At 37.0% G+C, this 16,007-nt stretch overlaps 1 protein-coding gene across 3 annotated transcripts in view; it reads right to left on the bottom strand.

Annotated features, from left to right (window-relative positions):
* Positions 1–16,007, bottom strand: part of SLC39A10 (solute carrier family 39 member 10) — a 65,523-nt gene that overhangs the window by 34,305 nt on the left and 15,211 nt on the right. For 2 of the 3 annotated variants that reach the window (XR_010410255.1, XM_045868319.3), the window contains exons 2-3: positions 2,445–3,469; positions 321–528 (exon numbers count right to left, since the gene is read on the bottom strand). Coding sequence is in view for 2 of the 3 variants with exons in the window: in XM_045868319.3 (XP_045724275.1) it covers positions 321–528; positions 2,445–3,458 (1,222 nt within the window). In the remaining variant the exon portion in view is untranslated. Of the gene's footprint in view, positions 1–320; positions 529–2,444; positions 3,470–4,059; positions 4,260–16,007 lie in introns of all 3 variants that reach the window. The other variant, XM_064586843.1, reaches the window with a different exon arrangement.

Here is a 16,007-nt window from a genome sequence, read left to right as displayed (position 1 = left end):
TGACTTTAATTGGCAGCCCCATTATTTACATTTGCCCACCAAGAAGAATCCATTTATCACAAATCTATATTTCCTTTTTAATCTAGTTCTCTATCCATAGCAAAACCTTCCTCCATAATCCCAGAAAAGACGAGTACACTGTATTGTTCCTCTTGTCCAGCCCCAATCCTTTTTAAACACTCATATCTAATCCTGACTAAAACTATACTAACAGTCACCAAAAGGAAGACAGTAATTTGGAATTACTTTCTAATTCAATTACATTTTTAAAATAGTACAGAGACTATTTTGAGGGAAAAAAAAACTTAAATCTTTCTTACCTGATGCCCCTATATTTGCCTTATCTTCAGGAACCTGATTTTTATCCTTATTTAAATCTTCAACTAAAAGCTTGTCAAAATGTTCAATACAAAGCCTGCTGTCGATTTGATATAATAAAGCAGGGCAAAGATATGTAAATAAATCAGGTGAGATTGGAGAATTGGCACCATGACCATAGTATTTTAACAACTGAGTGACGTTCAAACACTGCAAAAAATGGATAAAACAAATTAAGTAAACAAGTATTTTAAGAAGATTAAGCAGAAAAAGAAATTACTGTATAATAAAAAATACTCTAAATATGATTTGAAAATAACCTGTAATACAGATATCTATTACAAATAAAGCTTTTCATTAAGAATTTATGATAGAAATACATTCAACTTCATTACCCAAGACTTTACATGGACTTTTAACCATTTTCCACTCCAACACATGAAAGATTATGACTTTCTCAATAATAAAAATCACTCACAACTATATTCATAAAGGGTGAAGAGAAAAATCACTTTCCTATTCAAAGTGCAATCATCAACCACTCAAGATTATTAAATAGGCATAGAGTACTTTAACAACTTTATATTAAAGTATACAATAGACATTTTCACTGCCTAAGGTACCCCAGAAAAATATTATACTGGGGAACTCTAGCCCAATGCTAAAATTGGAAGATAAAAGCTTCATCCACTGGTACATTTAAGTACAAAACAAAACAAAGCAGAAAACAAATAGCAAACAAGTTTGGACCTATCATATAGCAAATACCTAAAATGAAGGTGAAGGAGAGAGTGCCTTTTTCCCCACACATCACATACACTTTGGTTGCATGCTTATTTACTGACTTGCTACCTCACTGTATGATTTTATTTATGGTAAAAAAACAAACAAAATCAAAACATTCAAACAAGAAAAGTATTCTTCTCAGGTCTTAACATGAGGTACTACTCTATCCAATGCATAGAATATTTCTAGAAATCCTGAGAAAATTCCTAATATGCATCAGACCTGTCAGGATATAAAACAACATGTCTGATACAGACCCCATAAGTCTGACAGAAAGAGTAACATTAATGATAACGTCCAGTTACAATCAACAGAAGATTCTAGGATATTATCTATGGTAGTAAATAAATAAAAGCATTTCCTTACAGTACACTAAGATTCTAAAATATAAGTGATTTTAAAATCTGTGCTGCTGAAAACCAGTATCTGATTATTTACACAGGGAAGAAACACAAAGATATTTCCATAGATGCAAAATATACTTCAGTAATAGAGACAGAAACAGAAAGGGTGAGGTCATTTTCCCTATTAGATGGTACTGCTTTTTATACATGTGAACAACAAATAAATTCAACAATTTTCCAAACTTTAATAAGAATTAGAATTAAATAAGGATGTTGATATACTTTTAATGAAACAAAAACAAATATGTTTAAGGTAAATAATTAAAAAAAAATTGGGAAGGAACCAATCAAATGTGAAAGTATTCAAAGGAATATGAAAATGTTAAAGGAAAACACAACCATCCCATTACTAGTGGACTTTCCTATTATTGTATCTTTTTGCATTCACCCTACATCTGTCAAAGGCATGAGAAAAGATTAATTTTGAGGAAGCAGGCCCTACAATAAAGTGACATAGAGAAAACAAACCTACCACATATATAAAATAACTGACTTTGGAGCTACATCAATGACTGGGAACCATTCTGTAGTTAACTCATTAAGTAATTATGAAAAAGAAAATGCCTCTTTTCCAACAGGACAGGTGAACAAAAAGGGCTTCAACTTTCGAATATCTAGAACCAACTAGCAATAACAAAATGAAAACTAACTTGGGAAGTCAAAATAAGTCATAAGCAAGGAAGTAAAATAAGGGATATATGTTCTAACAACCTTTAAGTATTTAGATTTGAGGAACCCAAATTTGAGAACACTGCAAGTGAAAATCCAGATAAAATCTTTTAATCTGATTTTAATTTCTTAATGAATTTTGTTCAGGAACATTATCTGGAAATAAATTTGAATATGATTGATTATTCTCCACTGTTACTTCTCTTTTTACCTAAAGTGCTCCACAATTATCTGAGAATTATGGAGCAACCATCTCTTTACACCTACCTCATGTTGACGGTCATCTTCATTATGATCTTTGTGAGTAGCAGCTGAATAAATTGCACTTTTTTTAACGTGTGGTGCTTCTCGCTTTCTAGTATGTCGAAGTTCACCTTCATTATCAGGATTAAGATCTTGGTGTCCATGACCAGGATCATGACCATTATGTTCTGGAAGGCGTACATGAGAATGACCTGGGTTATGTACACGATCAGGTTTATGGACCCGATTATGCTCATACTGTTCACCCTGATCATGGTTGGGGGGAAAACCTGGTGTAATAACCTCAGAATTTTCATTACTTTTCTTCCCTTTTCTCTTCCTCTTTCCTTTCGGTAGCTTACTTTCAGACTGTTCCTGTGTTTTATTGGTCTCTGTTGAAGGTTCATGGCTAGGCTCCCCACGCTCACCGTGAGCAATGGAATCATTAGGAAAATGGCGAGTGGTGTTATGATCAAGGTGATGATGCAAACAATGGTGATGACATAAGCGATGACTATGGTCATGCATATGTTTATCATCAGATTTGACAGATACTTCAATTGTCTCTTTCTCTGGATCACACTTATGGTTTCTTTTTGTTGATACACTAGTCACAGTTTGATTTTCTAAATTTAAATGATTGTGGGAATGCTGGTGGTTATGGGAGTGAAAATGCTTTCCCTCTTGAACTGCCAATATATCTAAGTGAGAAACATGATCATGGCCAAGATCCTCATGATTAATCTCAACTACTTTTATCTCTCCAAGGCCCAAGTTTGTTAAAAGTTTCTCCAGACCAAAAAAGGATAATCTTCCATTTTCACCATAACGGTCAAAAAGTTTTTCAATATAATATTTTTTTTCATTTTCAGCATCCAGCACTGAAAATTTGCTTGACTCCGATTCTGTCATTCCACGACGATGTCTGTGATGTTCTTCAGAACCATGGTCATGTTCTTCATGGCAATGGTTGCAGTGATGGAAAATAAATGTCAGCAAACAAATGAGGCAAAATTTTGTGTGCATATGTACCTTCATTTCTATTTTTCCTAAAGGGATTTAAAAAGAGAAGCAAGCATTAGTTCATACTTAGATACATTCAATATAATCATAAACTCTCCAGCAATTGCCAATCCATGGGGCAATTGTTTTACCACATTTCTTTTCAGTGCTCTAAGTCATTCTTTCCTCCTTCAATTCCATATAAAAATGGCCCTTTTTAATTTATCAAAATAGTGTACAGCCCTTCATATTAGTACAAATTGCTCATGACTCCATCTATAGACTATCCTGACTCCCTTTAAGCATAACACTTAAGAATCTACTATATATTTATACAGAAACTGTTGGCTTCCTTCTTATCTGGTCCTTTACAAAAGCTTGCTGATCCTTGTTCTTGAGGTCCTGGTCAGTGCAGCAAGACAAGATGAAATAGAATGGTAAAATGTATAAAAATCGGAAAGAAATAAAAATATCATTATTCACTAACGGCAGGACTGGGTATGTAGAAAACCCAAAAGAATCTATAAGTTAATTTAGTAAAACTGCCATATTAAGGACAATAACCTGAAATCAATTTATTTCTATATACTAGTAATAATTAGAAAGTGAAATTAGAAAACATTATCATTTACAGTACCAATAGCTAGGAATAAATCTAACAAAAGATGTGCAAGACCGGGGTGCCTGGGTGGCTCAGTCGTTAAGCGTCTGCCTTCGGCTCAGGTCATGATCCTAGGGTCCTGTGATCGAGCCCCGCTTCGGGCTCCCTGCTCAGCGGGAAGCCTGCTTCTCCCTCTCCCACTCCCCCTGCTTGTGGTTCCCTCTCACGCTGTGTCTCTGTCAAAAAAAAAAAAAAAAAAATGTGCAAGACCTTTACATAAATAAAAGATCATATATTACTGAGAGAAATGAAAAGACCTAAATAAATGAATGGCTATATCATGTTCATGACTGGATGTGATATAGATCCAATATAATATCAATGAAAATCCCAGAAGAAACTGTGAAAATTGATGAAGTATTTTTAATATTCATGTGGAAAAAGGAAAGTCCAATAATGGTCAAGACATTCATGAAGAACAAGATAGGAGCACTTACTCTACCAGCTACTAAAGACAGTGAGGTATTTGGTGGAAGAAGAAACAAATATACCAAAGAAACAAAACAGAGTCTAAAAATAGTAAACATTCTCTTTTCCTTGGTGCTTGGTCAATTTGATTTCCATTTGGAAGAAAAAAATAAATAAAACTTGACCCCTACCTAACACCATATATAAAAATCAATTCAGACAGATCATAAACCTAAAAAACAATAAATGTTAAGGCAATAAAGTGTCCCAAACTGTGCCATTCAATATTGTAGCCACTACCCATATATGGCTGCTTAAATTTAAACTAACCACATTTAAAATTCAGTTTCTCAATCACCTTAGCTACATTTTAAATGCTCAACAGACACTTTCAGCTCATGGCTACTATACTGGACAGTGTAAATACAGAATATGTCCATCATCACAGAAAGTTCTACTCGACAGCACACTTCTAGAATACAGAAATGCACGAGTCAATTAATTTTAAAATGTTCTAGAATAAACAGGTCAAAGTCATTTTCATGTTGCATTTTATTTAACTCACTATAAATGCAAAATATTATCATTTCAACATGTAATAAATATAAAAATATAAAAACTATTAGTGAGATTTTTACATTCTTTTTTAATACTATTTCATTGAAATCCAGCACGTATTTTACACTTACAGGACATCTTAATTCAGACTAACCACACTTCAAGTGCTCGATAACCACACATGCTAAGAGCTACTATACTGAAAAGTGTAGATCTGGAAGATTTGGGAGACTAGCTTCAAGACGTTCAAAATAGAACATAAAAAACATAAAGGGAAACTGATAAAGTATACTACAATTAAAATTAAGGAATTTCTGTTCATCAGGAGATATCATTAAGAGATTAAAAAGGCAAGGGGCCCCTGGGTGGCTCAGCTGGTTGAACGTCCAACTCCTGGTTTCAACTCGGGCCATGATCTCAGGGTTGTGAGGTGGAGCCCCATGATGAGCACTGGTCTCAGCGGGAGTCTGGTTCCCCTCTCCCTCTTTCTCTGCCTCTCCCACTGACCGATCGTACACACTCTCTCTCTCAAATAATTTTTTTTTTAAAACAAAAGGGCAAGCCACAAATCTTTAAAACAAAAATGGGGGCGAGGGGCACCTGGCTGGCTCAGTAGGTAGAGCATGTGACTCTTGATATTGGGGTTGTGGGTTCGAGCCCCACGTTGGGTATAGAGATTACTTAAAAATAAAATCTGAAAAAAAAATAAAAAAGGCAAGCCACAGATTGAGAAAAGATTATCACAATATTACCAGTCAAAAATACATAAGGAGGGCGCCTGGGTGGCTCAGTCGTTAAGTGTCTGCCTTCGGCTCAGGTCATGATCCTGGAGTCCTGGGATCGAGTCCCACATCGGGCTCCCTGCTCGGCAGGAAGCCTTCTTCCCCCTCTCCCACTCCCCCTGCTTGTGTTCCTGCTCTCGCTATCTCTCTCTCTGTCAAATAAATAAATAAAATCTTTAAAAAAAAATACATAAGGAATTTCTACAAGGCAATATGAAAATTATGAGATATTTCAATAGAGAAATGGACAGGAAGTCTGAACAGACACTTCATAAGAAAACAGCCAAATTACTAAGCATATAAAGAGTCTCAACCTCAACAGTTACCAGAGAAATATAAATTAAAATCACAGGTACTACTATATGCCCACCAGAGTGAATAAAATACAAAAGATGTAGGTTAAGAATATGGAGTTAACTCAAATTTGAATGCACTACTGGTGGGACTGACCATACACTGGTATCTTTTGGAAAAATGTTTGACAGGATCTCCCAGAAGCTGAACATAAGCATATCCACTCACACAGCAATTCTAATCCTGGGTATATGTTCAACAGAAATGCATGCACAGTGACATCAAAAGACACAAACATGAAAGTTAGCACAATCATCATTCATCATAGCTTAAAACAGGAAAATGGCCAAATGTTCATCAAATGTCGAATGGACAAACAGAATAATCTTACAATGGAATATGACATAGGAATGAAAATGAAATTATGGCTTCCCACATCAACACAAATAAATCTCATAAACAGACTGTGCAAAAGATGGCAAACACTAAAGAGACCACCACAGACAAAGCATATAATAAGCAATATGTATTTATATAAAGTTAAAAATGGGTAAAACTAAACCAAAACAATGACTTTTTTTTTAATATTTTATTTTTAAGTAATCTCTACACCCAACATGGGGCTTGAACTCACAACCCCGAGATCAAGAGTCACATGCTCTTCCAGACTGAGCCAGCCAGGCGCCCCAATGATGACTTTTTGAAAGGATGGTAGAGGGTAATAATTGGATTTGGATAGTGAAGTAACATTCTTTTCTAAGTAATGGTTACACAAATATGCCTACTTTGTGATAATTCATTGTATTTATACTCTGTGTACTTTTCTATATACATACTGTATTTCAATGAGAAAGCTATTTTTTATTTCTTTAAAGATTTATTTGAGAAAGAGAGCGCACGCACATGACAGCATGAGCAGGGGGAAGGGGGAAGGGGCAGAGGGAGAGGGAGAAACAGACCCCCACTGAGCAGGGAGCCTGATGCCCAACTTGATCTCTCCTGGGATCATGACCTGAGTCAAAGGCAGACGCTAAACCTACTGAGCCACTGAAGCAGCCAGTGAAAAAGTTTTTAAAAATAAAATTTTCGGGGCGCCTGTGTGGCTCAGTCGTTAAGCGTCTGCCTTCGGCCCAGGTCGTGATCCCGGGATCCTGGGATCGAGCCCCACGTCGGTCTCCCTGCTCGGCAGGAAGCCTGCTTCTCCCTCTCCCCTTCCCCCTGCTTGTGTTCCCTCTCTCGCTGTGTCTCTGTCAAATAAATAAAATCTTTAAAAAATAAAAAATAAATAAAAAATAAAATTTTCTTCAGTGAAAACCAGTTAGAAAATGTAATTAACAAAAATTATAAGGCTTCTAGAAATAAACAGAACAAGGCCATTAAAAAAAAGAAATGTGTAAGATATTACTGAAGGACAGTCAAGAACTACAAAAACTAGAGAGATAGCACCTACTTGGAGGAGATACATGGTATATAAAGTCTTCCCAAGTGTACAAATTTAATTCAGTGTCAATTAAAATCCTAGTAGCTATTTGTTTTGGTTAAGACTGCACAAGCTTATCCAAAAATTCACATGAAGAGCAAAAACCCAAAGACAATAATACAATTTGAAAGATTAGCAAGTTAACAAAGACTTATTTATAAAGTTACATTAACAAAAATAATACAGAACTGGCACAGGAACAGACAAATACACAAGAGGGCAGAACAGAATTCAGAAAGAAAGTCAATACTGATTGTGAATAAGCGGTTCTTCCTACCACCATACACAAAAATCAACTCCAAAAGGAATAAAGACCTAAATGGGAAGAGTAAAATTCTTTTCAAGTTTTAGAATAAAATTTAGGAAAATATTAGGACTTTAGGGAAAGATTTTTCAGGTAAGACACAGAAAGCACAAACCTTTAAAGAAAAGTTTAATTTTTTAAATATTACTTTACAATAAAGAACACCATAGACAAAGCATATTACAAGCCATAAACTAGAAGATCTTTGCAATGTGTATATGTAAACAATGCATATTAAAGATCAGTACCCAGAATATATAAAACATATTTATCAATACAGAAAAAACTCCAATACTGCATAGACAACTATACAAATGATCTGAAGGGGACAGGGGCCCCTGGGTGGCTCAGCCGGTTGAGCAACCAACTCTTGGTTTCGGCTCAGGTAGTGATCTCAGGGTTGTGAGATTGGGTGGGGAGTCTGCTTCTCTCTCTCCCTCTGCCCTCCCACTGCTCAAGTGCTCTCCCTCTCTCGCTCTCTAAAATAACAAATAAATCTTAAAAAAAAAAAAAGAGGACAGCTGGTTGAAAAGTAACATAATTACTAACACAGATAATGCACCAAGACATTAATAGACAAAAATACCTGACAAGATGTGTTAAGCAAAGATCTAATGTAGAGAAGTAGAAACTACTGCACATTGCTGATGGGAGCATATGTTATAGGTACAATCATTTTGGGAAGCAATTTGATATCTACTAAAAGTGAATTTGAACATACTCTACAGCTGTAAAATTCCACTTCTATCAATGCATCTATCCTAGAGAAACTTTTGCACTCAGACACAGGAGAAAACTCAAGAATCTTTATTGCAGTATTGTTTTTTGTTTCTTCTTAAATGTTAGCTACCTTGTACAGGATACTTTGGTTTGTAAATACCAGAACACTAAAAGAAAATTTCACATAAAAAAAGTTGGAAAAATGGGTGGTTCTAGGATAACTGCATGACCAAAAACCCAGCCTCTCAGATTTTTCCCCTCAGAGTCTCAAGGAACTGCTGTTGCTACAACCATTCTGTCCTTACACAACTATATCCAAAGCTGGAGAATTTATCTTCATGCCTCTTTAATGAAAGAAAAAAAAAAGATTTTATTTATTTGACAGTGAGCAAGAGAGAGAGAAAGCAGGGGGAGGGGCAGAGGGAGAGGGAGAAGCAGACTCCCCACTGAGCAGGGAGCCTGAAAAGGGGCTCAATCCCAGGACTCCGGGATCACTATGCGAGCCGAAGGCAGATGCTTAACCAACTAGGCGCCCCTCCTCATGCTGCTTCTTACCCAGGGAGAATAATCTTTCCCTAAAGTCTCTCCCAGATTTCTCTTTACATATATTAGAGCAGGACTGTACTACATACTCATGCCAAAACCAATCACCGGTAAAGGAAGAAATTACTGTGACTGGCTCAGACAAATAGATACTCATTCCCTTGGGAATGGAAAGAAGCTCTCTCTCCTACATATACGAGAGAGGAAGTACTCACAGAACATGGGGGCTTAACAGCAAGGAAAAGGTAAATAAGGAATGGCAATCAATTATGTAACAATGAGTGACTGTCACAAACTTACATGCCCATCAGTGGAAGAATGGATAAAATAAATGTGGTATATTTATGTAATTAAAAATTACACTGCAGGGCGCCTGGGTGGCTCAGTTGGTTATGCAACTGCCTTCGGCTCAGGTCATGATCCTGGAGTCCCGGGATCGAGTTCCGCATCGGGCTCCCTGCTCAGCGAGGAGCCTGCTTCTCCCTCTGACCCTCCCCCCTCTCATGTACTTTCTCTCATTCTTGCTCTCTCAAATAAATAAATAAATCTTTAAAAAAATATATTACACTGCAGTTATAAATGTATGACTGTGAAGGAATATATACCATGCACAAATCTCAGAAACAATTTAAGAAGCACAAAAAAGATACATGTCCTATCACTTAAACACAATTAAAAATATGCAAAACATTTTACTTTGGGGACATATATATAGACAGGCAGCAAGAATCTAACATGGGGATGATTACATTCTGGAATGGTTACTTTTCAGGAAGAGATGGAGAGGAGTCTGATGGTGGAGGGTGGTATACACATTTAACTGCATCTGCGGTGTTTTATTTCTTAAAAAGAGCGGGGTCTGAAGTGTTGCGACAAATCACTTAGTATTTGTTAGAGCAGCATAATGGGATCAGGTTATATTTTTCTATGTATTCTTCTTTAAGTTTGAAAAGACATCACCTAACCTCTATCCGTGATTAATCAAGGTCTGGTTGTAGGAGCAGCAGAAGCAGCTTCACAGTCACCTTGGAATTTGTTAGAAATAAAAATTCTTGCACCCCGCCCAGACCTACTGAATCAGGAACACTGGCAGTAGAACTTGGCAATGTTTTATCCAGTCTCTGAGTCAGATAGCTAACGTTTGAGAACCATAATCAATACAAATAAATCAAACACTCCCATTTGTTTAAAATGATACTTTAGTCAACTGAATGTTATGATTCCCCAAATAAATTAGGTAGAATTATTATATGACAGATGTAGCTTAAGAATTTTTAAAAAACCAATTAGTCTATTATGTTTTCTAATTCCAAAGCTACATTAAGTTTGAGGTTTTGTTTTTTTAATCCAAACACTGCAGTTTCTTATACAGCCTCATGGATAGTCACCATTTAAAATATATTAATTTTACTTGTACACTAATGAAGATGAAAGAGCATGGAAAATTATGGAATCACTATTAAGTAGAAAGAGGACAGTTACACTCCCTGCGGTTTACCTTGATTTTCCACTAGAAGATGCTAGTGAAAGAGAAAATTCTCAGTGATTGTTGCTCCACTCATCTGATATGTAAATGTCCTGTGGTTTATTCAGTGCACATTATCTCACTGTCAAATGAATAGGTACCAGTGGTGGAAATAAACGTGATATATATGTTGATCAGGCAACAAATAATTGACCCCATGGGTAGCCAAACAAGTTCTATGCCCAAAGCGCAGCAAAGCCAATCACTGAGACACTCAGTATGCACCAAGGAAAGGGTTTATTGGAGAGGCAGTCAGACAAGGAGACAAGGAGATGGGAGAGCAAGCCTCAAATCTGCCTCCCCTAAGGAGGAGAAAGAGATGTTTCAAGGCAAACATAAAAAAAAAAGTCGGGGTAAAAAGCTGCAGCTGCACTTATTAGTCCTATTAATCTTTGGTCATCTGTTTCAATCCCCACTGTCTTTTGATCATTCCTCATTCTTGAGGGAATTGGGACCGTGACCGCTCTAGTTACTTCTAGCTGAAATGGAGAGAAGATCGGAGTTAAAAGACTAGAACTTTCTGCACTCATTTAGAAATATTCTTTAGTTCCAACATACAAACTGAAACACAGCATTCTACATTACCAAGATTTTTGTACTCTCATTCCCCTAGGAAAGTATTCATATCTACAAACAAAATGTAACCTGAGGATGCACATAGCACTCCTGTTAATTCAGGAGGATCAGTACTTTCATTCTGCAGAATCACTGAAGCTATCATTTGAAACCAAGAAGTATGGTTAATTGGATGACTTGATTAACCTGACTCTAAACTTACGGAGTACATCAAATTAGACCAAGAAAAGGTTACAGGCATTACTACTGGGTTGCTGCAGTTGTACTCTGATACAGGGTCAGAATGACATATCCAACAGTGAGAAAGACTGTTAGCCTTGGCCAACGTTGGCAAAATCCTAATGGTAGATTATCTTTTCAAGCTTGAGAGGCTGCTAACTATAGAAAAACACTAAGTATTGATTGATTTCTTTGGACGAGCTCTCCTAGTTTTAGGTCCATCAGAGGCTCACTGATCCAAGCAGGATTCTTTTTGATGCTCTCCTTGCTGACAGGTATAGGGAACCTGTGGATTCTTATGGAACCAGCTTCATCTGAGTGTGCTGAATCCATGGCTTAACTCCCTTTAGTTTCACTGAAGAATGGGTGGTCAACAGGACCACAGAAGGTCCTGTCCAAAGAGGTTGGAGTTGGTCCTCTGGATGCTTGCTCTTCCAGGTCTTTAATAACACCAAGTCTTCAGGATTCAGTGAGTGTAAGGGCACGTCTGTGGGGTACGCATCAACCTGTTGGAAGGAAACTTATGTATAGCAGTTAAGTATTTCCCAAAGATTGAACATCCAATTCCCTAACATGAGCCCCATCAGGAACTCCTAAGTCATGAAAAGCGTGTAAAAAGGGTCTTCCACAGAATATTTCATAGGGGCTTAAATCAAGCTTATTGCTAGGGGCACTTACTCAAAGCAGGGCAACCAGCAAGGGGTTTTCTCCCCAAGTTAAGTTAGTTTCTTTGTAAATTTTTGCCTAAGTTCTTCTAAGCATATGGTTCATTTTTGTCCATTTTCCCAGTTGATTGGGGTCTGCGTGGTTTGGTGCCTCTAAGTGGTATACCTTCTAGAACTGGTGGGAGCTCAGTCTCAGGATTGTTTTTAGCACAAATGTCACATTTTTTTTACTATCTTTTTGACAGTTCTCTGAAGACTAGGACTGACAATATGCTTCTGGATCCACCAGAAAGTAACATCTCACCCATTTGGGGTGCTTTGGTGAATACAACTAATTATTTTTTCTACAAGATGTTCTGGGATAAGGATTATCCCTTGTTCATTGTATTTCCAGCTGGCTCTAGCTAGTGCCAGTAATGTCCAAAAGCCCATTCTTCAGCTCTTCTTAGGTTTTCAGTGGAATACTGGGGTTGATATTTAGTTAAGTCTATGTCTGGTACTAAAGCCATTACAGAGGGTTTTGGAGTCTTTGTATGGGCTGCCAACTTGGCAGCTTGAGGTGCCCTCCTGTTCCCTTGGGCAATCAAGCAGTCTGATTTCTGGTAATCTTGGCAATGCATAATAACTGATGGGTCACCACTGCATCCAGCGCTCTTCTTTATTATTGGTCCATAAAACTAGTTCTGTGAACATCATAAGGTCCGGATTTTCCAATAGCAGATCCATCAAATGAAGACAGCTGGAATAAAATTGTTCAATGATCTGTAGGTCTCTGGTGATCTTTGAGTGGCCCATACAGCAACAGGCATGGGCTATTGTGGCAAGTTTCTCTTAAGTTTATCTCAAGGTGTCTAGCTCCAGGTTGCGGGGCTTCAGGGAAAAAAGGAAGTTTTAATTCTCAATGATTCCAAGTCAAGAGAAAAGGAGAAAATTAGAAACCTCAGTTTGTAAAGTCTTGGCCAGATATCTGAGAAAACTAGAAGAATTCAGGATATAGACCAGTTTTACAGAAAAACAACTAGTACTTAAAGACAGTTCATCAGAACTGGAATCTAACATCCACCAATGTGTACTACTGAAACATAACTTCTCTCTAAAATCACCCTAATTTCCACCAAAAATAGTGCAGTTTTCCCATTAGTTCAGGAAATACCTGGTTTAGTTTAAGGATTTTAAAGGTATCAGGTATTTGTCATTACAATGCAATTGACAAGGAAATTCTGTGACACACACTTCAGTAATAAGAATTATAAGTGATGACATCATATGAGGATATAGTAAAACCTTAGGAATTTTATATAATTTCTGGAACAGCTATTGCATTCACCTATACAATATAACCTAAGAAGGTTTACTATCATTTATTTGACAATGTTCCCCACGTAATTTGATATATCAAATTAGCCTCATTAGTCAAAAAAGACTTCACTTAGAAGTTGAATTTGGGAAGTCTGTCAGAAATATCAGAAGGTTTTAAAGAACACACTTAAATAGCATTACAGATCGTTACAAAACTTAGTATTTAATTATCTATTTAGCCAAGGTGGCAATAAGAGATTCTAAAGGCAAATACAGAGGGTTTTTTCTATGCAGATTAAAGATAAAAACCTTGGTTACAATTTAGACAAATAATCTAAGAAACTGCTATTTTTAACAGAGAGAAAAACCAAATTCCAATTTTTTAAAATATTTTATTTATTTGACAAAGAGAGTGAGCACAAGGCAGACGCTTAACCGACTGAGCCATCCAGGCGCCCCCCAATTCCAATCTTATACTGGGGTAATTCTGATATTAAAACTCATTCATTTCAGTAAAATTTTTAAAAACATTTTTGCAGTCCCTCCTTTTTTCCTATCACCTCCCATGTTGATATATACTTCGTAAGACAAGGACACCAGGGCACTGCATGGATTGGGAGCTCTTGTCGTGGATACTGCGATGTGCGGATCAGAATCTCCATCAGGAAAGAAGGCTCTCAGGGCAGGAACGCTGGCAACAGTTCTCACCTCTCGGAGGCTACTGGGGATTGCGTTGACTGAAGACAGCTGCCTTGCCAAGAGCATGCTCTCTTCCCAGGTGGTCACATCCACTGACTGTTCAATATGTGGGTATAAAAGTCCACCCTTTTGCCACAATTCAGGATGTTAGGTTCTAAGGGCAATCCAACTTTCGGAACTTAGAAATCAGCTAAGGCTTCTGTTGATGCTCTATCAATGCTCAACTTCTGCCTAATCTTGCTCTCCTCTCTTCCTTCTCTTCCCCACATGTTGACCACTTGCTAATGAACTTTTTTTACATACTAATCTCCATAATCTTAATCCCAACTGTGTACAAAATTCCTTTCCAAAGATTCCCTTCTCACAAACCTTCTACAACTTTCCTTTTTACATTCAGATTTTGTCCCAGGAGTTTCCATTTTAAATAACGAGTCTCATTTTCCCTGCATGCAGAATTGTTTCCAGTAGTCTTAATTATATTTATTGGAATTCTAAGGCTTTTTTTCTCCTTTACTGACAAATTTTCCAACAGAAATAACATGAGCCTACCTCACTTCTGGTAAACACAGGCAGAACAAAACTTCTACATCTAATGCTGACAACTCTAAAGACATGCCTATTTTAATTAAACCAACAACCTTAAATTATCTTTAATACTGAATATTTTCCCAGATCACATGGACTTGAAAACCACTTGGGTTAGTTTTCCATTTTGGATTTTAGAATGCCCAATTCATACAAGTGTTCACCTAAGAACCAACTAACTTGAGTTTTTTTACAAATTAATTTTAGCAATACCATCTGGAGGGATAGAAAATATCTCACATTTACAAAATACATGGACACACATACAAATACACAAATAATATACAAACAAAATCTTCACTAAAGGCCCAATATCTTCCTTTTATAAAAAAAAATCTAGGGGCACTTGGCTGGCTCGGTTGGTAGAGCATGCTCTTAATCTCAGGGTTGTGAATTCGATCTCCACTTTGGGTATAGAGATTACTTTAAAAAAAATAATAATTAAAAAAAAACAAATCTAACTGAAAGATGGTATTATAATTTATGGATCTGTTCATCATTTTTCTCTGAAGTCTAATAAATATTGTGGCCAAGCAGTGTTACAAAAAGAGGTGATTTTTTTCCTTTTCATGGATTCATAACTAAACATTGCCCAATTTTGGAGAATACAGCCCAAAGGTCTGCATGTGAGATTTACATTGTCATTTTCCATTTTCCAGTTAGAACATGGCCAGTTTTGTCCAAAGATACCAAAATCTGCAGCAACAAACAAACCAAATAAAGTCCATAGTACCTCTGTGAGCACTGATTCCTCCCCTCAAAGTTATCTTCACCAACTAAACCAAATGGCTTCTAATCAGCCTTTCTTTAAATAAGAAAAGATGGCTATGAGAACCAATACCCCCTATTTGGAAGTAATCAAATGGGAGAAAGATATCTAAGAGAGCCAAAAAAAAAAAAATGAAAGGAAGAAATAAGCTCACAGGCTGAGCATGGCACATGAAGCACCTACCAAGAGACATCTGTCCAAACCAAAAATGGTTTCCTTGCCACAAGAGTTAAATTAAGCACCAAAAGTCGATGGTACCCTGTTGCGGTGGGGCTCCAGGGATGGTCCCTAGAACAGAGGTCCTAGGCAGCACCAGACTCCTATTACTGACTAGGGGCCAACAAACCACAGGCAAAGAGCTCCTGGTTGGCTCACCAAATTTATAACTGGCCCCAGGTTTATATGCCCAACACACAGCAAAGCCAGTCACTGAGACATTGTAACTGAACCCAAGTTTGTATACCCAACACACAGCAAAGCCAATTACTGAGACATCAT

The sequence above is a fragment of the Mirounga angustirostris genome, unplaced genomic scaffold (assembly GCF_029215605.1).
Source record: "Mirounga angustirostris isolate CCGP_5_RB_7025 unplaced genomic scaffold, mMirAng1.0.hap1 SCAF_3, whole genome shotgun sequence".
Classification (NCBI taxonomy): domain Eukaryota; kingdom Metazoa; phylum Chordata; class Mammalia; order Carnivora; family Phocidae; genus Mirounga; species Mirounga angustirostris.
This window is presented reverse-complemented; position numbering and strand designations above follow the sequence as displayed.